The sequence below is a fragment of the Bos taurus genome, chromosome 11, assembly GCF_002263795.3.
Source record: "Bos taurus isolate L1 Dominette 01449 registration number 42190680 breed Hereford chromosome 11, ARS-UCD2.0, whole genome shotgun sequence".
NCBI classification, from domain to species: Eukaryota; Metazoa; Chordata; class Mammalia; order Artiodactyla; family Bovidae; genus Bos; species Bos taurus.
The window spans coordinates 101,622,906-101,646,963 of NC_037338.1; the positions used below are offsets into that span (position 1 = coordinate 101,622,906).

General features: G+C 56.8%; 2 protein-coding genes across 12 annotated transcripts; one reads left to right on the top strand and one right to left on the bottom strand.

Annotated features, from left to right (window-relative positions):
* Window positions 1-119: 119 nt before the first annotated feature.
* On the top strand, window positions 120-19,912 carry POMT1 (protein O-mannosyltransferase 1). Of its 10 annotated transcripts, none has more exon segments than NM_001080330.3 (20): window positions 120-306; window positions 960-1,115; window positions 2,207-2,313; window positions 2,707-2,757; window positions 3,298-3,444; window positions 4,167-4,278; window positions 4,607-4,672; window positions 4,753-4,846; window positions 5,162-5,317; window positions 6,105-6,235; window positions 6,531-6,626; window positions 10,142-10,234; window positions 11,915-12,011; window positions 12,357-12,449; window positions 12,665-12,785; window positions 13,059-13,156; window positions 13,673-13,786; window positions 14,452-14,578; window positions 15,315-15,492; window positions 15,974-16,746. In NM_001080330.3, coding segments are annotated over 19 exon segments (2,178 nt in total). In that variant the 5' UTR covers window positions 120-306; window positions 960-993; the 3' UTR covers window positions 16,149-16,746.
* On the bottom strand, window positions 16,747-22,154 carry UCK1 (uridine-cytidine kinase 1). 2 transcript variants are annotated; one of them, NM_001075792.1, is given in 7 exon segments: window positions 16,747-17,947; window positions 18,411-18,459; window positions 20,028-20,122; window positions 20,213-20,355; window positions 20,517-20,613; window positions 21,465-21,624; window positions 22,013-22,154. In NM_001075792.1, coding segments are annotated over 7 exon segments (834 nt in total). In that variant the 5' UTR covers window positions 22,121-22,154; the 3' UTR covers window positions 16,747-17,765.
* Between the last annotated feature and the right edge of the window lie 1,904 nt (window positions 22,155-24,058).

A 24,058-nucleotide genomic window follows, 5' to 3' on the forward strand; every position in this document is an offset into this window, starting at 1 on the left:
GGACTCCCCAGCCGGGAGTCACAGACTTAAAAGACTGACAGCCCTCCGGGATGTCGCACATTCTCAGAGCGCCGATCTCGGCTCGCCCAGTGCGCACGCGCGCCGTCCTCGCCCAATGCGCAGGCGCGCTGCACCCTCCCTGGCAGGCGCCCCTGGCGCGGCGAGTTGAGCGTCGAGCGGGCCAGTGGGCAACAAAGAGTGCCGAGCGGCCTCACCCCCTACCAACGGTCGGCCTAGCCGCTCACCCCCGCCCCAGGCAGGTCTGAGGCGCAGGGAGCGGCTCTGCGGGGACCTGAGGAAACAGCAGTACGTTTGTGGCGCCGGGGGCCAGAGCCCAGGCGGGCCTCCCGGGCAGGTGAAACCCTCGGGAGAGAAGCGGAGTGCCGGGCAGAGGAGCGGGGCTCCCAGGGGGGACAGGGTCCCCGGAGAGAAGGGGGTGCCCTGGGCAGACGTAGCAGCAGGAGGGAAGCTTGTCGCCCTGAGGACAGAAGGGGCCGCCGCAGGCCCGAGGCGGCGTTGCTGTCAGAACGCGGGGGAGGGTGGTCCCCACGGCACCTGCGGCCTCCAGAGAAAAGTGGACCCGAGGGATGGGGGGAGCCTCGGGAAAGAAACGGGGTGCCCGGTGTAGACGCGCCCTCGAGGTGAGAAAGGCGGCGCGGCGGGAGGGCGGCCCTTGGCGCAGACGGGGAGGCTCTGAGTCTCGGGGAGTGGGGGCGGACGGAGGTCACCGGCTGTCAGCCGGCCACACTGCCCAGGCGGGCAGGGGCCCCGGGTCCTACGCTGTCACTGACCAGAAGGGCTCCGCAGATGGTGCTGGAGTGAGGGGCTTTTTAGCCCTGAGGTGGCCACCTCACCGCGTGTGACTGCTTGTGAAAGAGGGTCCTGATGTCACAGCCTCCTCCTAGCCTTCAAGGGAGCCACCGGTGTTCTTGGTGATAGCTTTTCCTCTGCTTTCCCAGGGCATCCTCCTCCCCCGGCCGGCTTTTCTGCAAGATGTTGGGGTTCTTGCAGCAGCCTGTGATGGTGACCGCTGAGGTGAACTTGAATATGGTAGCTCTGACCGCGGTGGGATTGCTGAGCCGACTATGGCAGCTTGCCTATCCAAGGGCCGTGGTGTAAGTCAAGCAACTCGATTCTGGGGGCCTCCAGAAGGAACTAATTTTTTTCAGTGCATTGATGGCGGAAAGAGCCTTTTTGAGCCCCATAAAATGGGAGAGCCAACTTCTGGGCTTCCTTGGTGATGGATGGCAGTTAGAGGAGAGACCAGCTTGTCCCAAGGACAGCCCTTGCAGAGTCCACCTGTTCAGTCTTGCCCCGTAGGTCAGGAGTAGGTGCAGTATCCATGGTGGGTGACCTTTGACAGTCTGGAGAGTGGAGGGCAGAAGACGGAGGAATTTGGAAGCAAGTCCTCACTGATGGTAGAGTGCGTTCTTTGTCATAATGAGAAATGATTGTTGTTATTATTAAAGGGCTGTTAATGATGTGATTAATATATGTGTTTCTTTCACTTAACTTTTTATTATGGAAAACATCAAACATATACAAAAGTACAGAGAATGATGTTAGTCACCCAGTTGCAACAGTTACCAGCTCATAGCCAACTCCCTACCTGCAGTGGATTTTTTTGAAGCCCATCATAGACACTATATTTCATTCATTAAACAATTTAGTATCTTTAAAAGATCAGGATTCTTGAAAACCACAGGGTCACAGTAGCATCATCATGCCTAAGAAACTGACAGTAATTCCTCTGTGTCAGCAAATGTCCCTGATTGTCTGAAAGAGGTTTGCTGCAGTTGGCGCCTCTCCCTTTTACACCTGCGACTGTTTTGTTGGGTCACCAGCTCTTATTCTCTCGGTTGCAGACGTGCAGGTGGACAGCCAGATCAGCTTTGTGTCCAGGAGGCATTTGGTAGACTGGCTCGTGGTATACCCTAACCTACGTGCAGGGAGAGAAGTAGGTGCTGTGTCAGGAAAGCCTCCTGAAGGCCCAACTTCCAGGGGGTGTTTTCCCTCCTATCCTCGTGGGTATGTGGTGCTGCACACGTGTCTTAATATTCAGGGACGCCATGCAGTTGGGGCAAAAGATCCAACCTTGACTGGTCACTCTCCAAAGTCATTTGGAAGCAGAGGTGTACATTGATCCTCATGCCTTTTGTGTACCGCTCAGATCTCCAGCCGGACATAACGTGGGTTTGCTTTGCAGTTTTGATGAAGTGTATTACGGGCAGTACATCTCTTTTTATATGAAGCGGATCTTCTTTTTGGATGGCAGTGGACCACCGTTTGGCCACATGCTTTTGGCCTTGGGAGGTAGGACTCCTTAGTAATAGAAGTGGCTCTTTAACATTTAAACATGGAAGTTCATGGAGGCAGAAGCGGTGTCTTATTTTATTTATTTATCTATTTGGGGCTGCCCTGGGTCTTCGTTGCTTTGCACCAGCTTTCTCTAATTGTGCCGAGTCGGGGCTAGTCTTCACTGTGGCACACGGGCTTCTCATTGCAGAGGCTGCTTGTTGCAGAGCACAGGTTCTACAACACCTACAGGTGCGCAGGCTTCAGTAGCTGCCACACGTAGACACATGGGCCTAGCTGCTTCGTGGGTCTTATTCTTTTCTTTATCATTGTTCCCTGTTGCCTGCTGCAGTTTGGTGCTTCAGAAGTATTTACTGAACAGGATAGTTACTGATTCATCTTTTGTTTTAGGTTATTTAGGAGGATTCGATGGTAACTTTCTGTGGAACAGAATTGGAGCAGGTAAAATATCATTGTCATCTCCCTTATTAATGTGCACGTATTAGAATTGAGAGGAAGTAGCTATCCTAGAGATTAAAAACTACGGTTTATTCATCTGAATCCAGGGTGTGATAGTTTGGGTACAAGTGAAAGACTTTCAAAAAGTCCAGTAAATTCCTTAATGCTTACTTGTAGTAAGTGTGTTATCCTTGGTCTTTGGTACACAAAGCACAGTGTACGTGGCACCTGTACATGCCACTGTCTGTGGCGGGTACCTTTTGTACATATACGTGTGTTGCCACAGTGTTTTTGGAAACAGATTGGGTAAATCTGTAAATAAGCGTTAACTCATTTCAGAGTCCTCAGCATCATCCCGTACTTACTGAGAACCGGCCCTTGACCACATGAAGCCGTGGCCCACACACTCGGTCCCTGACGAGACCCAGCCTTGCAGACTCGCGCTGTGGTCCGTGGGCATGTGCGCCGTGTGAGGAGATGTGGTGGTGTAGGGAGGGGGGTGTGTGCCCCATGCGCTCAGCCCCTCTGTGCTCACTCTTCCAGAATACAGCAGCAATGTGCCCGTGTGGTCCCTGCGCCTGCTGCCGGCCCTTTCGGGGGCCCTGTCGGTGCCCATGGCCTATGAGATCGTGTGGGAGCTCGGCTTCTCTCACTGTGCCGCCACGGGGGCTGCTCTGCTGCTGTTGATTGGTGAGGCCCAGGCATCTGCCTGCTCCGGAGGGGCCAGGTCAGCCCCTGCGCTGACCTCTGTCTGCGTCTCTGTGGCCCAGGAGGGCTCGGGGTTTAGTGGATGTGCCCCCTCCCATGTCTGCTACTCGCAGGACAGAAGGAAGCATGTCCAGGGTGTCCAGATGAGACTGTGAGAGTCACCTGACTCCCAGGCTGGGGGTTGTGCGTAGGTCTGTGTGTTCAGACTGTGATGTTCTGGAGGGGCAGCCAATGTGTATCAGGGCTGCCCAAATGATGCTCCTATGTGCGCGCCCCCCACCCCTGGACCATCGCCCCTGGCAACCCAGTCTGTCCTTGAATGAGAACCTCCCCCGCGCCCTACTCCCCTTGACCAGTGGAGACAGATTCAGGAATGAGTGGGTATTCCTCAGAGGGGACTCTCTCAGCCCAGGTCTGTGAACAAATGAAGTTAAGTTAGATGAAAATAAACCAGAATTCATGTCTGTTGAGTGACAACCCTAACTGGGGCCCGTGCCCACAGTGTTAGAATGTCCAGGCACCCTGCAGAGTTGGTGTTTCTCTACAGAAGAGGAAAACGAAGGTTCAGGAAGGGCCATTAACTTCCAGCCAGGTCGAGCCCCCACTTTCCACCTCCAGACTCTGGGGCATTTGGCAAGGACCCTTTTTTGTGGACATTCACCCTTGCTCCCTGACACCTGATGCTCGTGTCCTTTTCCCAACAGAGAACGCTCTCATCACTCAGTCAAGGTTAATGCTTTTGGAATCAGTGCTGATATTTTTCAATCTGTTGGCCGTGCTGTCTTACCTGAAGTTCTGCAACTCCCAGAAACACAGGTATGGAGAATGAGACAGAGGAGTCCAGGGGCTTGTCCACCTGAGCAGGTCTGATGCCCTTCCACGGGGGACAGCTGCTCCGGGCATCTCCACTGGCTCTTGGCTCCTGACTTCATAAATAATTCTCATCTCTCTATAAACTAAATGGAAACATTTTCTGACCCAAAGGAGAAGTTGTATCAGGAGGACTGCTCTTCGGGGACATGAGAAATCTTTTCCTTGTACCTGGAGCTCAGCGTAGCCAGCTGAGATCTCTGAGGCCGTGCCTTCTCTGGCCTTTGGGGGAAACGTTCTGAGGCCTCAGCTCTGCTTCTGTGCTTTGCTCCAGGCCCTTCTCCCCGAGATGGTGGTTTTGGTTGGTGCTGACAGGCGTGGCCTGCTCCTGTGCAGTTGGGTGAGTCTGGTGCACTGGGTCTGGGGCGGCAGCCACGGCCTCCACGTGTGTCTCGTCTTGACTTCATCCTGTGTCTTTAGCATCAAGTACGTGGGTGTGTTCACATACTTGCTGGTGCTCGGGGTTGCTGCCGTCCACGCCTGGCACGTGATAGGAGACCAGACGCTGTCAAACGTAGGTGCTGATGCCAAGGGGTGGGGCGGGGCTGGCCTGGGGGCAGGGCTGGGGGGGCAAGGCTGGGAGGTCAGGGGCGGGGTGGGGCTGGTAGGGATCAAGGGTGTAGGTCTGGGGTCAGAGTGAGGCTGATCCTGGGGGAGCAAGAGGCGGGGCTGGGCTGGGGGTAGAGCTGAGGGCAGGGCAGAGATATGGTGAGGTCGGGGGTAAGGCAGGGCTAGCTGTCGAGGGGCGGGGAGCAGGACGAGAACCCTGAAAGGAGGACTGGGCCCGCCTTCCCCCGGGTGGGGCGATGTCCCCTCCATCCTCTGGCAGGTCCGTGTGCTCTGCCACCTGCTCGCCCGAGCAGCAGCCCTGGTGGTGCTCCCGGTCCTGGTGTACCTGCTGTTCTTCTACATCCACCTGCTGCTGCTCTGCCGCTCCGGGCCCCACGACCAGATCATGTCCAGTGCCTTCCAGGCCAGCCTGGAGGTAAAAGTGCCGTCCTAGAAAGAAGACCACACTAGACTCGGGGTTTTCTTAATGTAAACCACCCCAGGCGAACATCAGAGGGAAAACCAAATGGGGGAAGTGAGGCATGTCTTCACTCTCTCTATACTAATTCTGAATGTGCCAGTGGCATGGGAGGGGATGAGGGGTCCGCCCTCTGCAGTGTGACCTGCGGGTCGGTGCCAGGCTGCACAGGACAGACATATCTCTGGTGTTCATGCAACTCTCTTTGCAAAAATAAAAATAGGCTCCAGATGAGGCGTCGGGAATGTAGAGCCTGAAGTCGGTGGACCTGCTCTTAAGGGCTGGCTCTGCTGACGGCAAATTCTCTGAGTGTTCGGGCAGATTTCTTAAATCACCATGTCTTGAGTTAGTCAGATGTAATTGCTGTTATCACAGGCTACGAGTACGAAGTAAATGAGGATGAGTGGGGGGAGCTCCCTGGAGGTCCAGTGGTTAGGACTCTGCACTTTCACTGCCAAGACCTGGGTTCAATCCCTGGTTGGGGAACTAAGATCCCATGTGCCACATGGCATGGCCCCCCAAAAAATAAGGACAAGCAGGGGAGGGGGAGGTGAGCGCCTCCCCAGGGGCTGCCTCTAGTCATTGGGAATGTGTAACATGCCAGGATTATGTCACACTTGACCATAGCTGATGGTGTGACTGTGGCCCGGATGTGGGGAGGGGCTGTCAAAGGGGCTGGCTTGGGAGTCACGTGTGTGCTCTCTCTCTCTCTCCCTCACTGGCCACCCCTGTGCTCCTGTCTCAGGGGGGGCTGGCAAGGGTCACACAAGGTCAGCCTCTGGAGGTGGCCTTCGGTTCCCAGGTCACCCTGAAGAATGTCTTTGGCCAACCCGTGCCCTGCTGGCTTCACTCTCACCAGAGCACCTACCCTATGATGTAAGTAAGGAAAGTCATGTTTTCAATCCAGAGATTATAACATGTTTTGGGGCTTTTTTTCCCCACATTTTTGCTGTTACCAATTTTCACTTTATGTGAAGGAGCTTGTGAGAATGAAAGAAATGGAGCTCTCAGACCCTAGTGTCACTGAGTCTCATTATATACCATCGCTGGAGGGACCAGCCCCTCTGGGATGGAAACATATCTGACGCCTCACTGGGTGGCGTCTGTAGCGACCTTGGGGGAGGTCGTGGGCCCCTGGCACCCCACCCACAGTTGCACCCTCTTCTTGCAGATATGAGAACGGCCGTGGCAGCTCCCACCAGCAGCAGGTGACCTGCTACCCCTTCAAGGATGTCAACAACTGGTGGATTGTCAAGGACCCCGGGAGGTGAGTACAGGTCGGGGGACAGCCTGGCCTCAGTCCCTGGCCTCCTCGTAGCTTCAGGACCAGGTCTGTGCCAAGAAGCCTGCGGTCAGGGACATAGCAGCGTTCCTAGCAGGTACAGTACAGTTCAGTTCAGTAGCTCAGTCGTGTCTGACTCTTCGCAACCCCATGGATTGCAACGTGCCAAGCCTTCCTGTCCATCACCAACTCCTGGAGTTTATTCAAATTTATGTCCATTGAGTCGGTTATACCATCCAACCATCTCATCCTCTGTCGTCCCCTTCTCCACCCGCCCTTAATCTTTCCCAGCATCAGGGTCTTTTGACATGAGTCAGCTCTTTGCATCACGTGGCCAAAGTATTGGAGTTTCAGCTTCAACATCAGTCCTTCCAATGAATACCCAGGACTGATTTCCTTTAGGAAGGACCGGTGGATCTCCCTGCAGGCCAAGGGACTCTCAAGAGTCTTCTCCAACACCACAGTTCAAAAGCATCTTTTTGGCGCTTAGCTTTATGGTCCAACTCTCACATCCATACATGACTACAGGAAAATCACATCCATACATGACTACAGGAAAAACCATAGCCTTCACTAGACGGACCTTTGTTGGCAAAGTAATGTCTCTGCTTTTTAATATGCTGTCTAGGTTGGTCATCACTTTTCTTCCAAGGAGTAAGCATCTTTTAATTTCATGGCTGTAGTCACCATCTGCAGTGATTTGGGAGCCCAAAAAAGAAAAATCTGCCACTGTTTTCACTGTTTCCCCATCTATTTGCCATGAAGTAATGGGACTGGATGCCATGATCTTAGTTTTCTGAATGTTGAGCTTTAAGCCAACTTTTTCACTCTTCTCTTTCACTTTCATCAAGAGGCTCTTTAGTTTTTTGCTTTCTGCCATTAAGGGTGGTGTCATCTGCATATCTGAGGTTATTGATCGTTCTCCTGGGAATCTTGATTCCAGCTTGTGCTTCATCCAGCCCAGCCTTTCTCATGATGTGCTCTGCATATAAGTTAAATAAGCAGGGTGACAGTATACAGCCTTGACGTACTCCTTTTCCTATTTGGAACCAGTCTGTTGTTCCATGTCCAGTTCTAACTGTTGCTTCCTGACCTGCATATAGGTTTCTCAAGAGGCAGGTCAGGTGGTCTGGTATTCATTCCCATATCATTCAGAATTTTCCACAGTTTGTTGTGATCCACGCAGTCAAAGGCTTTGGCATAGTCAATAACACAGAAGTAGATGTTTTTCTGGAACTCTTGCTTTTTCTTTGATCCAATGGATGTTGGCAATTTGATCTCTGGTTCCTCTGCCTTTTCTAAAACCAGCTTGAACATCTGGAAGTTCACGGTTCACATATTGTTGAAGCCTGGCTTGGAGAATTTTGAGCATTACTTTACTAGCATGTGAGATGAGTGCAATTGTGCGGTAGTTTGAGCATTCTTTGGCATTGCCTTTCTTTGGGATTGGAATGAAAACTGACCTTTTCCAGTCCTGTGGCCACTGCTGAGTTTTCCAAACTTGCTGGCATATTGAGTGCAGCACTTTCACAGCATCATCTTTCAGGATTTGAAATAGCTCATCTGGAATTCCATCACCTCCACTAGCTTTGTTCGTAGTGATGCTTCCTAAGGCCCACTTGACTTCACATTCCAAGATATCTGACTCTAGGTGAGTGATCACACCGTCGTGATTATCTGGGTTATGAAGATCTTTTTTGTACAGTTCTTCTGTGTATTCTTGCCACCTCTTCTTAATATCTTCTGCTTCTGTTAGGTCCATACCATTTCTGTCCTTTGTTGAGCCCATCTTTGCATGAAACGTTCCCTTGGTATCTCTTCTTGAAGAGCTCTCTAGTCTTTCCCATTCTGTTGTTTTCCTCTATTTGCACTGATCACTGAGGAAGGCTTTCTATCTCTCCTTGCTATTCTTTGGAACTCTGCATTCAGATGGGTATATCTTTCCTTTTCTCCTTTGCTTTTCGCTTCTCTTCTTTTCACAGCTATTTGTAAGCCCTCCTCAGACAGCCATTTTGCTTTTTTGCATTTCTTTTTCTTGGGGATGGTCTTGATCCCTGTCTCCTGTATAATGTCACAAACCTCTGTCCATAGTTCATCAGGCACTCTATCTATCAGATCTAGTCCCTTAAATCTATTTCTCACTTCCACTGTATAATCGTAAGGGATTTGATTTAGGTCATACCTGAATGATCTAGTGGTTTTCCCCACTTTCTTCAGTTTAAGTCTGAATTTGGCAATAAGGAGTTCATGATCTGATCCATCCCATGTAGGGCCACCCAAGATGGATGGGTCATGGTGGAGAGTTCTGACAAAATGTGGTCCACTGGAGAAGGGAATGGCAAAACAACCTTGCCTTGAGAACCCCATGAACAGTATGAAAAGGCAAAAAGATAGGACATTAAAAGATGAACTCCCCAGGTCTGTAGGTGCCCAATATGCTACTGGAGATCAGTGGAGAAATAACTCCAGAAAGAATGAAGAGACGGAGCCAAAGCCAAAGCAATAGCTAGTTGTGGTTGTAACTGGTGATAGAGGCAAGGTCCGATGCTGTAAAGAGCAATATTGCATAGGAACCAGGAGTGTTAGCTCCATGAATCAAGGCAAATTGGAAGTGGTCAAATGGGAGATGGCAAGAGTGAACGTCAACATTTTAGGAATCAGCGAATTAAAATGGACTGTAATGGGTGAATTTAACTCAGATGACCATTATATCTACTACTGTGGGCAGGAATCCCCTAGAGGAAATGGAGTAGCCATCATAGTCAACAAAAGAGTCCAAAATGTGGTACAAATAAAAGAGTCTGAAATGCAGTATTTGGATGCAGTCTCAAAAATGACAGAATGATCTTTGTTCGTTTCCAAGGCAAACCATTCAATATCATGGTAATCCAAGTCTATGCCCCAACCAGTAATCCTGAAGAAGCTGAAGTTGAACAGTTCTATGAAGACCTACAAGACCTTCTAGAACTAACACCCAAAAAAGATGTCCTTTTCATTTTAGGGGACTGGAATGCAAAAGTCAAGAAACACCTGGAGTAATGGGCAAATTTGGCCTTGGAGTACAGAATGAAGCAGGGCGAAGGCTAGTAGTTTTGCCAAGAGAATGCACTGGTCACACCCTCTTCCAACAACACAAGAGAAGACTTCACATGGACATCACCAGATGGCCAACACCGAAATAAGATTGATTATATTCTTTGCAGCCAAAGATGGAGAAGCTCTAAACAATAAGCAAAAACAAGACCTGGAGCTGACTGTGGCTCTCAGATCATGAGCTTCTTATTGACAAATTCAGATTTAAATTGAAGTACAGCACAGCTGCGGTCAATGTGATGATGATGAAGGGGGCCACACCAGGAAGCGTGGAAAGTGACCTGAAGTTTCAGAAAAGAGTTAAATGTGTATGTTCACCTTGTACGAGGAACACACTGATGGGGTGGCTGTGAGACTCCACAGAGCCTGAGCGAGGACCCCACGAATCCGCCCGTGCTCTCTTCCAGGCACCAGCTGGTGGTGAACAACCCCCCGAGGCCCGTGCGGCACGGCGACGTTGTGCAACTGGTGCACGGCATGACCACCCGCCTCCTCAACACGTGAGTCCCTGCCGCTGCTCAGGGTGGGCGTGCCCGCATCACCGCCTTGGGTCCCGCTCTGCAGTAGGTATCGAGGGCGGGGAGGGGAGACCTCAGTGATGGCACGTGGGCTGGGAAGGAGAGTCCCACCCAGAGTGAAATGTGGGGCGCCCTGGCAGATGGGGGCACCTGCTGAAAGGAGAAGCGAATTCAAGAAGGCCATGAGCTGGGGGACAGAGCCAGGAACCCTACCTGGCCTGATCCCTGGGCCACCTCTGCTGTCCTTCTACCCAGCCTCTCGGGTCATCCACGTGGCCTCAGGGACCCCGCCCTCCCCTCCTTGGACATCTGGGCTCTCCATGCCACGTCTGCCTTGTCCTCTCCCCCTTCTGCCATCCCTGGGTCGGGAAATCCACGGGGCTCCAGTCCTTTCTGCCCTCACTCCCAGTCCCGGTGAGAATCGCCTGCCCTCTGCACACGGCAGGCACCGCTCCCTCTGAAAACTCACACTTGACCAACCTCACGTCTCTGCCAAGAGCTTCCAGGGATACCCAGTGTGACCGTCACACTCAGAATAACTCCCCACTCTCTCCTGCCTGCCAGCCCCCCCGGGACCTGGCCCACTGACTCCCTGGTAGACTTCATGCCAGTCACCGTAGCCCCCCACTGCCCCCAAAATGACCCCGTGCAGCCTCCCTGGGGCCTTTGCTTACTCTGTCTGCCTGGAATGTTTTTCAGCTCAGACCCTACTGGCATCCCCACCATGGCCCACTCTTTCGCTTTTTTAAAGAATAATTTTATTCATTTATATTTTGGCTGCACCGGGTCTTCACTGTTGCCTGCAGCCTACTCTCTAGTCATGGTGCTTGGGCTTCTCATTTCAGCAGCTTCTCTTGTTTCGGAGCACCGGCTCTAGAGCTCAGGCTTCTGCAGTGGTGCTGCGTGGGCTCTGTAGTTGCAGTCCCCGGGCTCTAGAGCATGGGCTCAGTTGCCCTGCAGCATGTGGGATCTTCCTGGAGCAGGGATAGAGCCCGTGTCTCCTGCATTGGCACGCAGACTCTTTACCACTGAGCCAGCAGGAAAGCCCCCACGCAGTCACTTTATTCAGGGGTCAGCTGAAATGTCCCTGCACCAAAAGCATTTCTTGCGCACTGTGCCCGCCGGGGTCAGTGTTTTTTGTGGCATTCACAGGGCCCGCAGTCATATCTGACTTCTCCAGGGTCATGAGGGCCTCTTCCTTACTGCTCACTGCGGGTCCTCTCCCCATGTGGTCCCGCACAAAGTCCGATCAGGCATGGTTTCCCCGAAAGTAAACACGGGAAACTGACGTCCCTGGGCACTTGTTTTGCCACAGAATTCTTGGTGCCCCAGCCATTTCCGTGACCTGGCGTCAGGGAGCCCCCAGTGGCCAGCCAGGCTGTGCTCCCAGCTTGGTTTATCCTCTGCGAAGGGGATGGTGAGCCCGTGGTTTAGATGGACATCTCCCTACTTCCCCATCATGTGCGTCCCTGGAGGTGTGGTCACTGCAGGGCCTCTGCCCTCTGTGAGGGATTTAGTGCCCTGGGGAATGGCAGCCGAGGTGCTTGAAGGTTGAGCTGGCTTTGTTTCCTGAAAAAAAGTGGTTTTTTTCCTCCTTAAAGAACAGCGAGTGCCTTTCAGGAGAGCTTGGGGCGCCCCCAGCAGCGCTATTTGGTTTTCCAGGCATGATGTCGCAGCCCCCCTGAGCCCCCACGCGCAGGAGGTTTCCTGCTACATTGACTACAATATCTCCATGCCCCCCCAGAACCTCTGGCGGCTGGTGAGTCCCCGGCCACCTCGAGCACAGGCATCACGGCCCTTTCTGAACCGCGTTCTCGAACAAGTGCCCCCCTGTTCTACAGAAAGGGGGAGCCAGGGGATTTTCCTGTGTCCAGGAAGGAGCTGCGGGCTGGTGGGTGGGTCCCTGTCCCCACCCCCCAGCACCTCGCACAGACCTCTGGAATAAAGGCGATGGCACTGTCTGGGATCAGCCGTGTCAGCTTCCCTTGGGGGACTGTCCCCTAGTATCAGACCAAGCCAGCCTCACTGTGGTGACTGGTCTTCATCTTTACATTTAACGAAACCTGAAAGAGAGTCAACTAATGGCCTAGATCTACTTTTACAGGACATCGTGAACAGGGAGTCGGACACGGATGTCTGGAAGACCATCTTGTCAGAGGTCCGCTTTGTACACGTGAACACCTCGGCCATCCTCAAGGTCAGTGACACCGCCTCCTGGTCCTGCCCGGAGGGACAGACTGAAGGGGGGCCATGGGGGGTTGCGGGGTCTCTGTAACTGCTCAGAACTGAAACCTGGCGTGAAGCTCCCTGAAGGAGAGCCACTGCCCTTGTGGGTGACCTGGGGTGGGGTCCCCCCAGCTGGGCGGGCCCGGGCCCTCCATTAACGATCCCCCCACCGTCTTGTTTTGCCAGCTGAGTGGAGTGCCCCTCCCGGACTGGGGCTTTCGGCAGCTGGAAGTGGTTGGGGAGAAGCTGTTTCGGGGCTACCACGAGAGCACTGTGTGGAACGTGGAGGAGCACCGCTACGGCAGGAGTGAGCGCGCCCGGCTCCTGGGGGTGGGGCAGCCTGCGGGCTCCAGGCCCCATTGTGGAGCCTCCCCCTTCCCACCCCACTCCCTCCTGGATGGGCGAGGGGGCAGTGCCACCAGAAGGCAGGGCAAAGAGAGCTTTTGACTGGAAAGATGGCCAGGCGGGTGGGGGACCATGGACCATGTCCTGCGGGTTCTTTGGAAAGCAGTGGCAGCTGCCGTGGGCGGCTCCCTGACCGGGTTCTGCTCGCGTCCCCTGGTCCCTGTGTGCCTGCCAGGCCAGGAGCAGAAGGAGAGGGAGCTGGAGCTGCACTCCCCCACCCAGGTGGACATCAGCAGGAACCTCAGCTTCATGGCCAGATTCTCCGAGCTTCAGGTGACAGGCGGGCGGACGGGTGGCTGACCTTGCCTTTTGCAGGGAGGGCCACGTGGTCTGTCCAGTGTCAGCCTTCTAACTGGGACCTGCCTCGGCAGGGAGGGCCATTGCCCTCTGTCCTCTGTCCATGTCATGCCCAGCACCATCAACCCCCAGCCTCCCGGCCTTCCCGCTGTGTGGCTTTGCCGGCAGTAACTGTCAGGAGCCAAGGAGACATGCAGCAGTGTGGCACTGCTCCCAGGTCAGGTCGATACGGCATAGCTCCAGGGAAGTCAGAACCGGGCACTCAGCATCCCCAGCGTCAAGGCGCCCTTACCGCCCCATCCCATCCCTTAATTCACAAACTGGAACCCAGGAGAGGCGCCTCCTGGGCTGCCTCTGCAGGTGACCTGAGTGAACTTGAGGTTGGCCGCCCCCGTGAAAGGGGCAGCGGTTTACTCCGCCCCCTGGCAGATCCCTTGGCTGTGAAGGGCGTCTGGCTGTCCAGTGACTCCCAGTGGCCTCTGTGGTCTGCAGTGGCGGATGCTGACGGTGAGAAGTGACGATTCGGAACACAAGTACAGCTCCACGCCGCTGGACTGGGTCATGCTGGACACCAACATCGCTTACTGGCTGCACCCCAGGACCAGTGTAAGCACAGCATCTGCGGGCAGTCAGCCCATGCCTGAGAGGCCTGTGATGTTAAGAGCAGCCACTGCGTCCGCCCAAGCCCTGGCCTTCCCTGCTGTCCTGACAAAAGCCAAGGGCTTCTTGTTCTCCAAGGGCTCTGGCAGCACGGGGCCCTAGCTCCCCTGAGGTGCTGAGGGGTCAGGTCCCTGCGTGTCTGCAGGGAGGGACACCCGGCTTTGCTGCTGCCATGGCAGCGCATGGTTCCCCTTGCCCAGCCGATGTGGTTTTTAAAACCATCCCACTTGATTCCCCTTCTGGCATCTGGTGTCCAGGCTGGTCAGTGCTCTGCTTCCCTGTCCAGCTAGTCTTCACCTGGTGGGGCAAACGTAGCACGTGGTCTGTACCCGGTAATGACTTAAGCTAGGGGGGTGCGGCCCCCTTTCCCCCCACGGACGTGGGGGGCCGTGGCTTGCTGAGAAACGGGCACTGAGGACCTTCTGCATCAGCACCCCCGTCCCCCTCCTTGTGAGCCGCTCTGCTGTCCAGAAACAACCCCATCCACTCCCGGCTCTGATTCTACTTACAGAGCCGAGCACCTTCACACGTCCGTCCTAGCTGCCAGGGCCGAGGGTGGGTGGCGCCCATGCCTGCCCCAGGCCACACCAACTGGCCTCTCCCTCCCACAGGCGCAGATCCACCTGCTTGGGAACGTCGTGATCTGGGCCTCCGCCAGCCTTGCCACCCTGGTGTACGCCCTGCTGTTCATCTGGTACCTGCTCAGACGCAGAAGGAGAGTCTGCGACCTCCCTGAAGGTCTGTGCCTCGGCCCACGCACCTCTCACACCCCATCCCTCTGGTTTGGGCTGGAGCTCCGTGTGCTTCGGGCCACATCAGCAAGCGCAGCCTTGGGCCACTTCTGTGTTTCTGCCCCGAGGGCACTTCTGTCTTTTCCTCAGAGACAGGATGCTATTCTCCAGTCCCCATGTCACCTTCAAGGCTTCTCCAGGGCCATGCAGGTGTCGGGCCTGAATTGTTCCCTGACCCCAGCACCCCTGGAAGTGGCTGATGGAACAGAGCTGCCAGGAGGCACTTGGGGGCTGGTTTGCAAGAACAGAACCCCCCTTAAAACCGTTCTGATACGGGAAAGGAGCCAACGCCCGGGGTGGGCCCCGAAGGCCGCCAGGGGCGGGGAGGTGCCCTCTCTGGGCTCTGCTGAGCTGGTCATTCTCTCCACTAGTCCCGGCTCCTGGGTGGGTGCACGGTGCAGGCCCGCCCCTGCCCACTGAGGAGTGAGACTGAAGACCCGCTGGGAATCAGGAGTCAGCTGGGCCTGGCCCAGTGCTTGAGCATCTCAGGACTGGGACGGCAGGGGCAGCAGAAAGTCTGGGAGGTTCTTAGGACACAGTCTGCTCTTCCTTCAGAGACGGTGGAGGCACTGGGATGGGAGACAGAAAGCAGGGGCCGCGAGTTCACGGGCTCACTTGTGGATGATGAGGCGAGCCTGCCTGGCAGCAGGGAGCCTCCCGGCTCAAGATGGCCTTCCCTGCAGACCGCTGGCTGCGCTGGGTGCTGGCCGGGGCTCTGTGCGCCGGGGGCTGGGCTGTGAACTACCTGCCTTTCTTCCTGATGGAGAAGACGCTCTTCCTCTACCACTACCTGCCGGCGCTCACCTTCCAGATCCTGCTGCTGCCCGTGGTCCTGGAGCACATCAGCGACCACCTGTGCAGGTACAGGGCCTTGGCAGCCACGCGCCCGGGTCGGGGGGGCAGGGTCCTGGGGGAGTCATGAATGGTGATTCCAGCGTGGTGTGGACGGGGTTAGCCAGAAGAGGCACTAGCAAGGCTCCTGGGGTTCCGAGCACAAAGCTAAAGCTGGTGGGAGGTGAAGCCAGGGGATACGTGCGGAAGGACCTTTGGCCTGGAGGAACAAAGAAGGGGAGGTGAGGGGCGGCCCAGCAGATACACCAAGGGGCCTGTAAACCAGAGCAGGTCCTGGAGGCTGGTCCTGGGGCAGCTCAGGAGGGCGGTTGTGTGCTCCTGCTGCTGAGACGGAGCAGGAGCTGGGGAGTTCAGGAAGCAGAGAAATGAGGAGGAGTGCTGAGTGGGTCCGGCAGGACTTGACGAGGGCTGACACTCCGGCCGGGGCGCCGAGGGGACCTTTCGGTGGAAAGGGTCAGCCCCCGCACCGTGCTCTGCTCCGGGCTGGCAGGTCCCAGCTCCAAAGGAGCCTCTTCACGGCCCTGGTCGTCGCATGGTTCACCTCTGCCTGTCACGTGTCGAACATGCTGCGCCCGCTGACCTATGGGGACAGGTCGCTGTCACCCAGTGAGCTCAAGGCCCTTCGCTGGAAAGACAGCTGGGATATCCTGATCCGGAAATACTAGTGGGACACAGACTCACCGACGAGTGGCAGGGCTGGGTCGGGACAAGGTCTTGGATGGGCGTGTTTCCAGCAGGCAGGCAGAGCGGCTCTGAGCTTGGTGGAGACATGGGCTTGGCTGGGATTCTGCTCTGGTCTTGTTGAAGAAATGGCCCTCCGACAGGCACCTCGTTTTCAGCAAAGTCTGTTTTCCCTGATCATAAAGAACATCTCCTCACTGGCGCCTTCTAAGAGCCCCGTGCACTCACTGAGTGTGGAGCTGCTGGGTGGGACTCATGACAGCCGAGAAAGGGCAGGGAGGGGCTGGTTCTAGTCGACCCAGACAAGGGCCGGTCTTGCTCAGAGGCCGGTGGTGGGCTCAACCCAGGCCCCTGCTCCTGCTGACCTAGGAAGGCCCCGGGGACTCCCCCTCATGGTTCAGTGGGCCGTGAGACCTTGAACGCCAGCCCAAGGGGGCTCAGGGAGGCCGGCCGTGACTCCTCTTGCTGGCCCCAACCCCCACCCAGAGCCTGCCAAGAGGTGAGCAGTAGCCTGTCATCCAGCACATTTTCTGGTCCTGATTCTGCCTTTTTTTGTGTAATTAAAAAGGGGACAAACTGGCATTCACATTTGGTGTTATTTATTGATTCTCTCTCCAAAAAGAACAGTAAACTTGACAAAACCGTCATAGTCATCAGAAACCAGCCCTCGAGCTCAGCCAAGCTCGCCCAACGTCCCTGTGTAACTAGTTAGTACTCGAAAGCTGGCCGCAAAGGGGAGGGACCACTTTTACAGTAACAGCTGCCACGTGGAAGGGGGACAAACCAGGACAAGACCACTAGTGTCTGGGAGGCAAGGTCACTGGGCAAGCGCAGGGGGCTGGCCGCTTTGGGCCACACCATCTGCTCACGCTTCCGGTCTACACACGCCTTGGCCATGGGCGACACCAGGAAAGGCCTGTCCAGATGGCAGCCTGGGCTCCGGGGGGCCGAGTGGGACACTGTGCTCACAGGAAAGCAGGCAGGGCTGGGCTGGGGGATCCCGGCTATGTGTCTGGTGCTAGTTAAGGAAAAGCTTGCTCCCCAGGGCTCCCTCCTGCCTCTGCCTTTGGAGCATAGGCCAGAAGGAAGGACACCTCTCCGTGGCTCCTTGCGTACCAGATCAGTGTGTACCAGGATCACGACCCACTGGTGGGTCGTGAAGCTGGGTTACTAGGTCACAGCGAGGATGGTGTTCGGAAGCCAGAGTAAACAGAAAACACGTGATTGTATATAACAAGTAAAATGGAAGAGGGTCATCTTCAAACTTGGGTTCCAGTTACACATGAGTGAACCAGGTCACAGTCTCTCTCGCCGGGGGTTCACCGTCAAAATCACGGTGACCAGGCTGTTCTCCCAAACACGGGCCTCGTGTACGGCACGTTGTGTGGCCTTTCTCAGCAGCGAAGAGCGCTTCCAGCCCCCGTGACTTGAGGAAGCGGGAGAGGAGGTCAGGGCTGCCGGCAGAGAACCTGTCATACCGTCTGGATGACTCGTCCTGGTCTCCCGAGTTAGCCGGGACCCCGACAGCGCCCCATCAATGGCCGCATGTTTCAGGGCAGGCGGGCCTCTGGGGGCCCATCGGGTGCCGAGCAGCCCGCTCCTCAGTGTGGCCTGCTGCTGGACTCCAGGTGCGAGCGCTTGCCCGAGGCCAGTACCGCAGGGTGCTCCCCCGGCTCTGGGAATGTCCTCTTGTGGCTGCGCCCGTTGGCCCCCGCGCGGTGCCACTTGCAGATGTCGCCGTTGAGGATGTCCTGGATGTGCTGCACGATGAGGTTGATGGCCACTGCAGGGACACACGGGCGGGGTCAGCTGCCGCCCGCCCAGCCACCACCCGCCGTTACCCACGAGGCACACGCTTCCCTCCACGAGGCATCCACCTGCCACCGAGCCTCAGCAGGCAGACCAGTGCCCGCTGGGGCTGGGCATGGTAAAACCGACCTGGTGTGGTGGCGTGGGTTTCTGTCAACTAACCCTGGGTGTAATACTTCTTGCCAACAATGGACTCTGTCAAGCAGTCCTCCATGTATTTTTTTTTCCTCACCACCTTTACTGAAACTTAACTAACATCGTACGCTGTGTCACCTTAAGGTGTAAGACATGTTGCGTGTTCTAAGTGTGTTGTGAACCTCTGCCACACGTGTACATGGATGGGCCTCATCCCCCGGGGCGTCTCAGTAACCTGGACGGGCCGGGCCAGGCCTGCCGTGTGGCCCTGGGGGTGGGGGTGGCACAGGCCTGCTCCTTACCCATGTTGTCAACCCCTCGAGGGATGATCACGTCTGCGTACTTCTTTGTCTACAAGGCAAGAAAAGGAGGGTCTTGTGAGATGCTTTCAGCGTGCCTGGGCCTAGATGCGGGGCACACGCGCAGGCTGCCATGAAGGGTAAGGAGGCGGGGGCGGGGGCTCAGGTGAGAGGCTGCGAGCCCAGAAGTGAGGGAAGCTGAGCCGAAGCAGCGGGAAGGGATGGCTCGCGTCTGCCGGCTTCTCGGAGATGCTCCTCTGTGAGCACCGCGGTCGGGCCGGTGCTCTGCGCTGACCGCCTGGCGCTCCCGGCCGGCTGAGGTGGGGCGCCCTCCCAGTGCACACGGTGCGGAGCCCTGCGAGAAGGGAAGTCGCAGGAGCTGCTCCCCTTCCTGCCTCGCCCCTCCTCTGCTCCCTCACGGAGTAGCCCACTCCTGTCGGGCACTATGGTGCTGCTGAGGAGGGACCCCCAAGTGCTGCTGGGGGGCGCAGGGGGCACCTCCGAATGAGCTGAGTGCCGCCAGTGTGTAGGCCTGGGCCAAGGAGGCCTGTCCCAAGAGATGAGCCGCGGGGGCGGGGGGAACAGGGACAGACTGGGTCCCGGGGCAGCCGCATCTGCAGGCAGAGGAGACCCAGGGCTGAACTCCCATGGGGCTGGGCCACTCTGCTGGGCTGTGGGGGCAGGCGGGAGCGACCAGCTGAGGGCCGAGAAAGGTCCTAGTGACGGGGACACAGGTGGCTTGGTCACCTCGCCGAGGCACCCCGTGAAGGGGACGGGTGGGGAGGGACTGGCCGAGCACACTTCTGCCTCCATCTGGGGGCACCCGGTCACACCTGGCGTCCAGAGCTTCACGGTAAACCACCTACTTTTCAAAAGTATCTTTCTGGGGATAAGAGACTGAGAAACAGTCAATTTCCTAATCATTTTCTAGAAACTCCAAGACCATGAGTGTAAAATAAAATGTTTTCATGAACTAGCAAAGAGAGAACTCCTTTGTCCCATTTATCTAAAGCAGGATTCCTGCTTCTAATTCCTCTGTGCCTCACTTTACCCTTTAGGAAACAATACCGTGAAATTTCCCTTTGAATCTCTCCACCATCCTATCCAGTGAGAGAGGTGAGATGGAGGAAAAGACAGATGGCCGCACAAGTGAACTCCTCCTCTACATGCCAGCTGGACCTTCCTCCACCCCCGAGAAACACACGGTGTGGGGGAAGTTTTTAAGCACCTACTGTGTGCCAGACAGCACTTTGGCAGCCAAGAGACAGAGATCCCTGCCCCCATGGAGGCCCCCCCTGCTCCTGTTCAGAAGGGCTGGGGGGAAGGAGAGGCACAGTGTGGGCAGTGGACGAGCAGTGCCCTGGACAGATGCAGACAAGAGCCCGGGAGGAGGTGACGCCGGTGCACTGGGTGAAGCCTGGCGCAGGGAGGAGGGGTGCGAAGGACAAAGGACCCATTCCCAGCTGAGAACCGCTCCCTGGGACCATGGGCACGAGAGGCTAACTTCTCCATGTATACAGCAGACCGCGTCCGTCCACGACTCGGCTCTCACAGAACGGGCACCAGGGGGCCTTCTGACAAGGGGGGAAAGGAGGTCCCTGGGCAAGCGGAAGGCGGTACCGGCAGGCAGAACTCCTCGAAGGCTGGCTTGACGAAGGTGGTGTACTGCGTCAGGATCTGCTCCAGGTCCCGGCCCCGCTGCACATCCCGGAGAACTGCGGTGACAGGAGAGAGCAGGGGCCTGCAGATGTGGGGGTGCCTAGGGCCAGGCTGGCCAGGGGCAGAGGGGCCCACGTCCACCTTACCTCTCCGAGACAGCCTGACGTCGGAGTCGGTGTCCACGAAGAGGCGCAGGTGGAACATGTCCCGTATCTCCTGGCTGTAGAAGACCAGGATGCCCTCGAACAGGACCACGTCTGCGGGGTAGACCACCGTGGTCTCCGCGAGCCTGCGGGGTAGGCCAGGGGAGAAGCCTGCCGTCAGCATCAGACCCTGGGCACGGATGAGGGAGGCTGTCCCGGGAACCAGTGGGGCACAACCCCAGGGTGGGAGGGGTGTCCTCACCAGCCCCCCGCACACAGCCCCCTTCTCCCAGAACCACCCGCTTACCTTGAGTGTGTCACAAAATCATAGGTGGGGACCTCGACCGTTTTGCCCTCCACGATGTTTTTCAGAGTCCTGTGCATCAAATCGTTATCAAAAGCATCTGCGGGGATGGAACAGAAGGCAGGGCAAGTCCTTATGCTGAGAACTCGCTCTGCCCTGGGGTCTGCTGGGTGCGGGTGCTGCCAACGACCCTAAGGAACATCTGGCCCGGAGGAGCCCCCATGACTTCCATCTGCAGGGCCCTCTGCAAACCACAGGCTGGACCTGTCCTCGCTGCCCCGGGGCAGTGCCACTGCCTGGGCTGCTGTCCCACCCACAAGTCTGAACACACGGATCTCCTGATCAGCCAGTTCTGGGAGGTAGGTGAGCTAGGCATCTTGCTTCTAGTTCTGAGAAATAACACAGACTAATGCTTCTGGGACCTTCTTCCCATGTGTGCCCTGGGAAGGAATAAAGACGGGAGCCAGCCACTGGGCAGAATCGTCTACTAGCAGCAGGGAGGGGCAGCATGGCTATCCCCCTCACCCACCCCCTCTCCACCTGTTCCCCTGGCCCCTGACCAGACCAGGAAAGGGAGCTTCAAGGCCTCTGGTTCTCGTTCACCCACTGCTGGCCTCTCGAGGACTCTGCCCCAGTGGAAACAGTCTGCATAGCAGGCCCCTGATAGCATGAAGGCATTTAGGTTTCTCCATGACCACAACTGTGGCAGAGCAGTGGGCCTGAAGACCCTTCTGAGCTGCAGACTCCCTGACCGGCTCCAACCGATGGAGCCTGGAGCTCCTGCAAGGCCCAGAGCACATAGGAGAGACCCCGGGCTTAACCCCCAATCCGCTCCACAGAGGTTTAGCCACGGACCACCTGGGGCCACTTCCCCATCCACGGCCAACTCTGGACCCAGTCTCAACGGTCTGCCCTTCTCCCCCACTCCCTCCCAACTTTCAGAGCCTCTACCTGGGTGGTCGAAGTTGTACTGTCCCTTCAAGGCCTTGGCCTTCTGCTCCGCGGTCAGGACCTTATAGAACCTGTCTTGGCTCAAGATGACCAGCTTGCGCTGCCGGTGATCCACTTCATTCTGTCCCAGCAGCTCCATGATCTTCTCGCACACAGTGGACTGGGAAACACACAAACAGGAGCCCCGCCTGGAGACGCCCACCCCGGCGCATCAGCTCCCGAGCGGCCGCGAGGTCAGCGGCTGCGCCTGGCGGGGAGGGCGCTGGGGTGCACCAGTAGGGGCAACGCGGACCCGGAGGCCAGGAGCGGCCAGGCCAGCCGGGAGCTTGCGGGGGTGCCCCGGGGTCCAGCGACCCGCTCCCCGCCTGGCCCGCCGCGGCCCCAGCCCCTCCGCCCCCGGCCCTGTCCACGCCCGGGAGGTGGGTGGGGAGCACCTCGCAGCAGCTAGAGGCGGGGGTCTCCCTCTGAACTGAGGCCCGACAGGCCGCGCAGAGTCCCGGGGCGCCCAGGGTAACTCGCAGGCCCCGCCGCGCCGCCCAGCCCCTTACCTTGCCGCTCGCGGTGCCGCCGCTCACGCCGATCAAGAAGGGCCGCTGGTGAGGACGGTCCGCCTCGGGCCCGGCGCCCTCGCAGTCGCCGCCTCCAGCCGAAGCCATCTCCGGCGTCGCTCGACCGCATCTGACTCCCGGCTCCCGCCGCCGCCGCCGCCGCCGCCGCGCAAAGGTCGGAGACGCCCCCCACCCGGAGCTCCACTTCCGGGAGACACGCGGCGCGGCAGGAGGTGGGGCGGCGGGCGCGCGGGGCACGGCGGGAGTTGTAGTCCCGGTTGGTGGCTGAGGGCGCCGTGCATACGTGGGCCTGGCCGGGCCTTCCCTCTGGGCCTGGAAGGCCGCCGAGGCAGCTGGACCCATTGCCGCGACGCCGGGTTGTTTTTTATTATTTGCTGCAAAAGCCAAAAGCCAGTCGGTTTCGCAACTGGCTGCAGTAGTCTCCAAATGTCGGGCGGCCTCCGAAAAGGTTCCTTCTGCCCGCACCTCCACCTCCGCGCTGCCTGGGGTTAGGGTGGGAGGCGTCAGAATGATCCTTCAGGGTCGCAAAGTCAGGGGGCGGTGCTTGGGCATAGTGAGGGGTCGGACTCCTGAGCCCCGTGACCCGAGTTGGAAACTAGAACCGGTTCTGCAGCCTTGTGTGCGGTCACCCAAGAGCACGCTGTCACCTGCACACCGGGCCCCTGTGGTCAGCCCTTGCCTCCACCGCGTGGGTCCAGGCCTCTTGCCTGGGCACAGGCTTAGCGCTGCCCCTGTTGGCCCTCCATGCCAGCCGAGCCTCCACGTTATCCCTCCTTCCTCGAGTTTCTTAACACAACCCTAAGCCTTCAGTGTCCTCCACTGCCTCTGGCCAGCAAGTTCCCGGCCTCCTCAACCTGCCCCTTACATTGAGGGCAGAAGTCGTGGGATGACTTTTTGACTGAGCCCTAGACAAGCTGGGAAGAAGGGACCCTGTCTGCTGGATTCCACCTGTGCCCCTGGTCCAAGAAGGCAGATACCGACCCATTCCTGTTGTACATTGTCCTCAAGGCATCAAGTCTCTTTGCAAGCCTAGCTCCTGCTGCACTGTGAGCCCTCCATGAATATTTGATGAAACTGAAATATGCAGGAGAGACTAACATGGAGACGTCAGGCGAAGTCACTATTTATGTCACTTTGGAAGCATTAACCCATTTCAGCAAGGGTTACAGGATGGTTCTGATGCGCGGTGGAGGGGGGTGGTTGGGCCTCCTGAGTCCTGAGGACCTGGGCAGAGGGAAGCGGATGAAGGGCGGCTGGGTCAGCATGAGAAAGCCCGCCCCACCAACTGAGAGGCGCTTACAGGGAAGCTCAAAGTAGGGCATTCACATGTTCACGGACAAGGTTGGGGACCAAGCCCCAGGGTGAGAGTTAACAATGACTGACCGCCATGTTTTCTTACTCCCCAACTGTTAGGGGGGATGTTGTGATTTTGTGAAATTAACGTATGTGAGTGAAGACAGGGCAACTGATGGCCGGCAGAGGTTCAACAACAGAAACGGAAACAGAGAAGTTTATTACTCCCGGGTTCTGGAGGAGGTACAGCGCATGCCTGGAGGGGTCACGCAGGAGGTCTGTGCAGAGTGCAGAGAAGCAGAGAGAAGCAGACCCTGGGGCGTAGTCCTTTATCAGGATCCCTTGGTGGAGTGCTTTGGGGTTCCCAGACTAGGACTGGATTGGTTAATTCAAGCCAAAAGAGTAGGGTTTTGCTAGAAAGTTAGACTGTGAAGAAAGCTGAGCGCCAAAGAATTGATGCTTTTGAACTGTGGTGTTGGAGAAGACTCCTGAGAGTCCCTTAGACTGCAAGGAGATCCAACCAGTCCATTCTGAAGGAGATCAGCCCTGGGTGTTCTTTGGAAGGAATGATGCTAAAGCTGAAACTCCAGTACTTTGGCCACCTCATGCGAAGAGTTGACTCATTGGAAAAGACTCTGATGCTGGGAGGGATTGGGGGCAGGAGGAGAAGGGGACAACAGAGGATGAGATGGCTGGATGGCATCACTGACTCTATGGACACGAGTTTGGGTA

Excerpts from the sequence above, each read along its gene's own strand:
- POMT1 (XM_005213403.5), top strand. The coding sequence starts at position 994 with ATGTTGGGGTTCTTGCAGCAGCCTGTGATGGTGACCGCTGAGGTGAAC. Across the intron at positions 4,673-4,752 it reads GCCTGCTCCTGTGCAGTTGG|CATCAAGTACGTGGGTGTGT; the intron begins GTGAGTCTGGTG and ends CTGTGTCTTTAG. Across the intron at positions 6,236-6,530 it reads CAGAGCACCTACCCTATGAT|ATATGAGAACGGCCGTGGCA; the intron begins GTAAGTAAGGAA and ends CTCTTCTTGCAG.
- UCK1 (XM_015473624.2), bottom strand. The coding sequence starts at position 21,603 with ATGGAGCTGCTGGGACAGAATGAAGTGGATCACCGGCAGCGCAAGCTG. Across the intron at positions 20,123-20,212 it reads CGTCAGGCTGTCTCGGAGAG|TTCTCCGGGATGTGCAGCGG; the intron begins GTAAGGTGGACG and ends CTGTCACCGCAG. Across the intron at positions 17,948-18,410 it reads TCGAGGGGTTGACAACATGG|TGGCCATCAACCTCATCGTG; the intron begins GTAAGGAGCAGG and ends GTGTCCCTGCAG.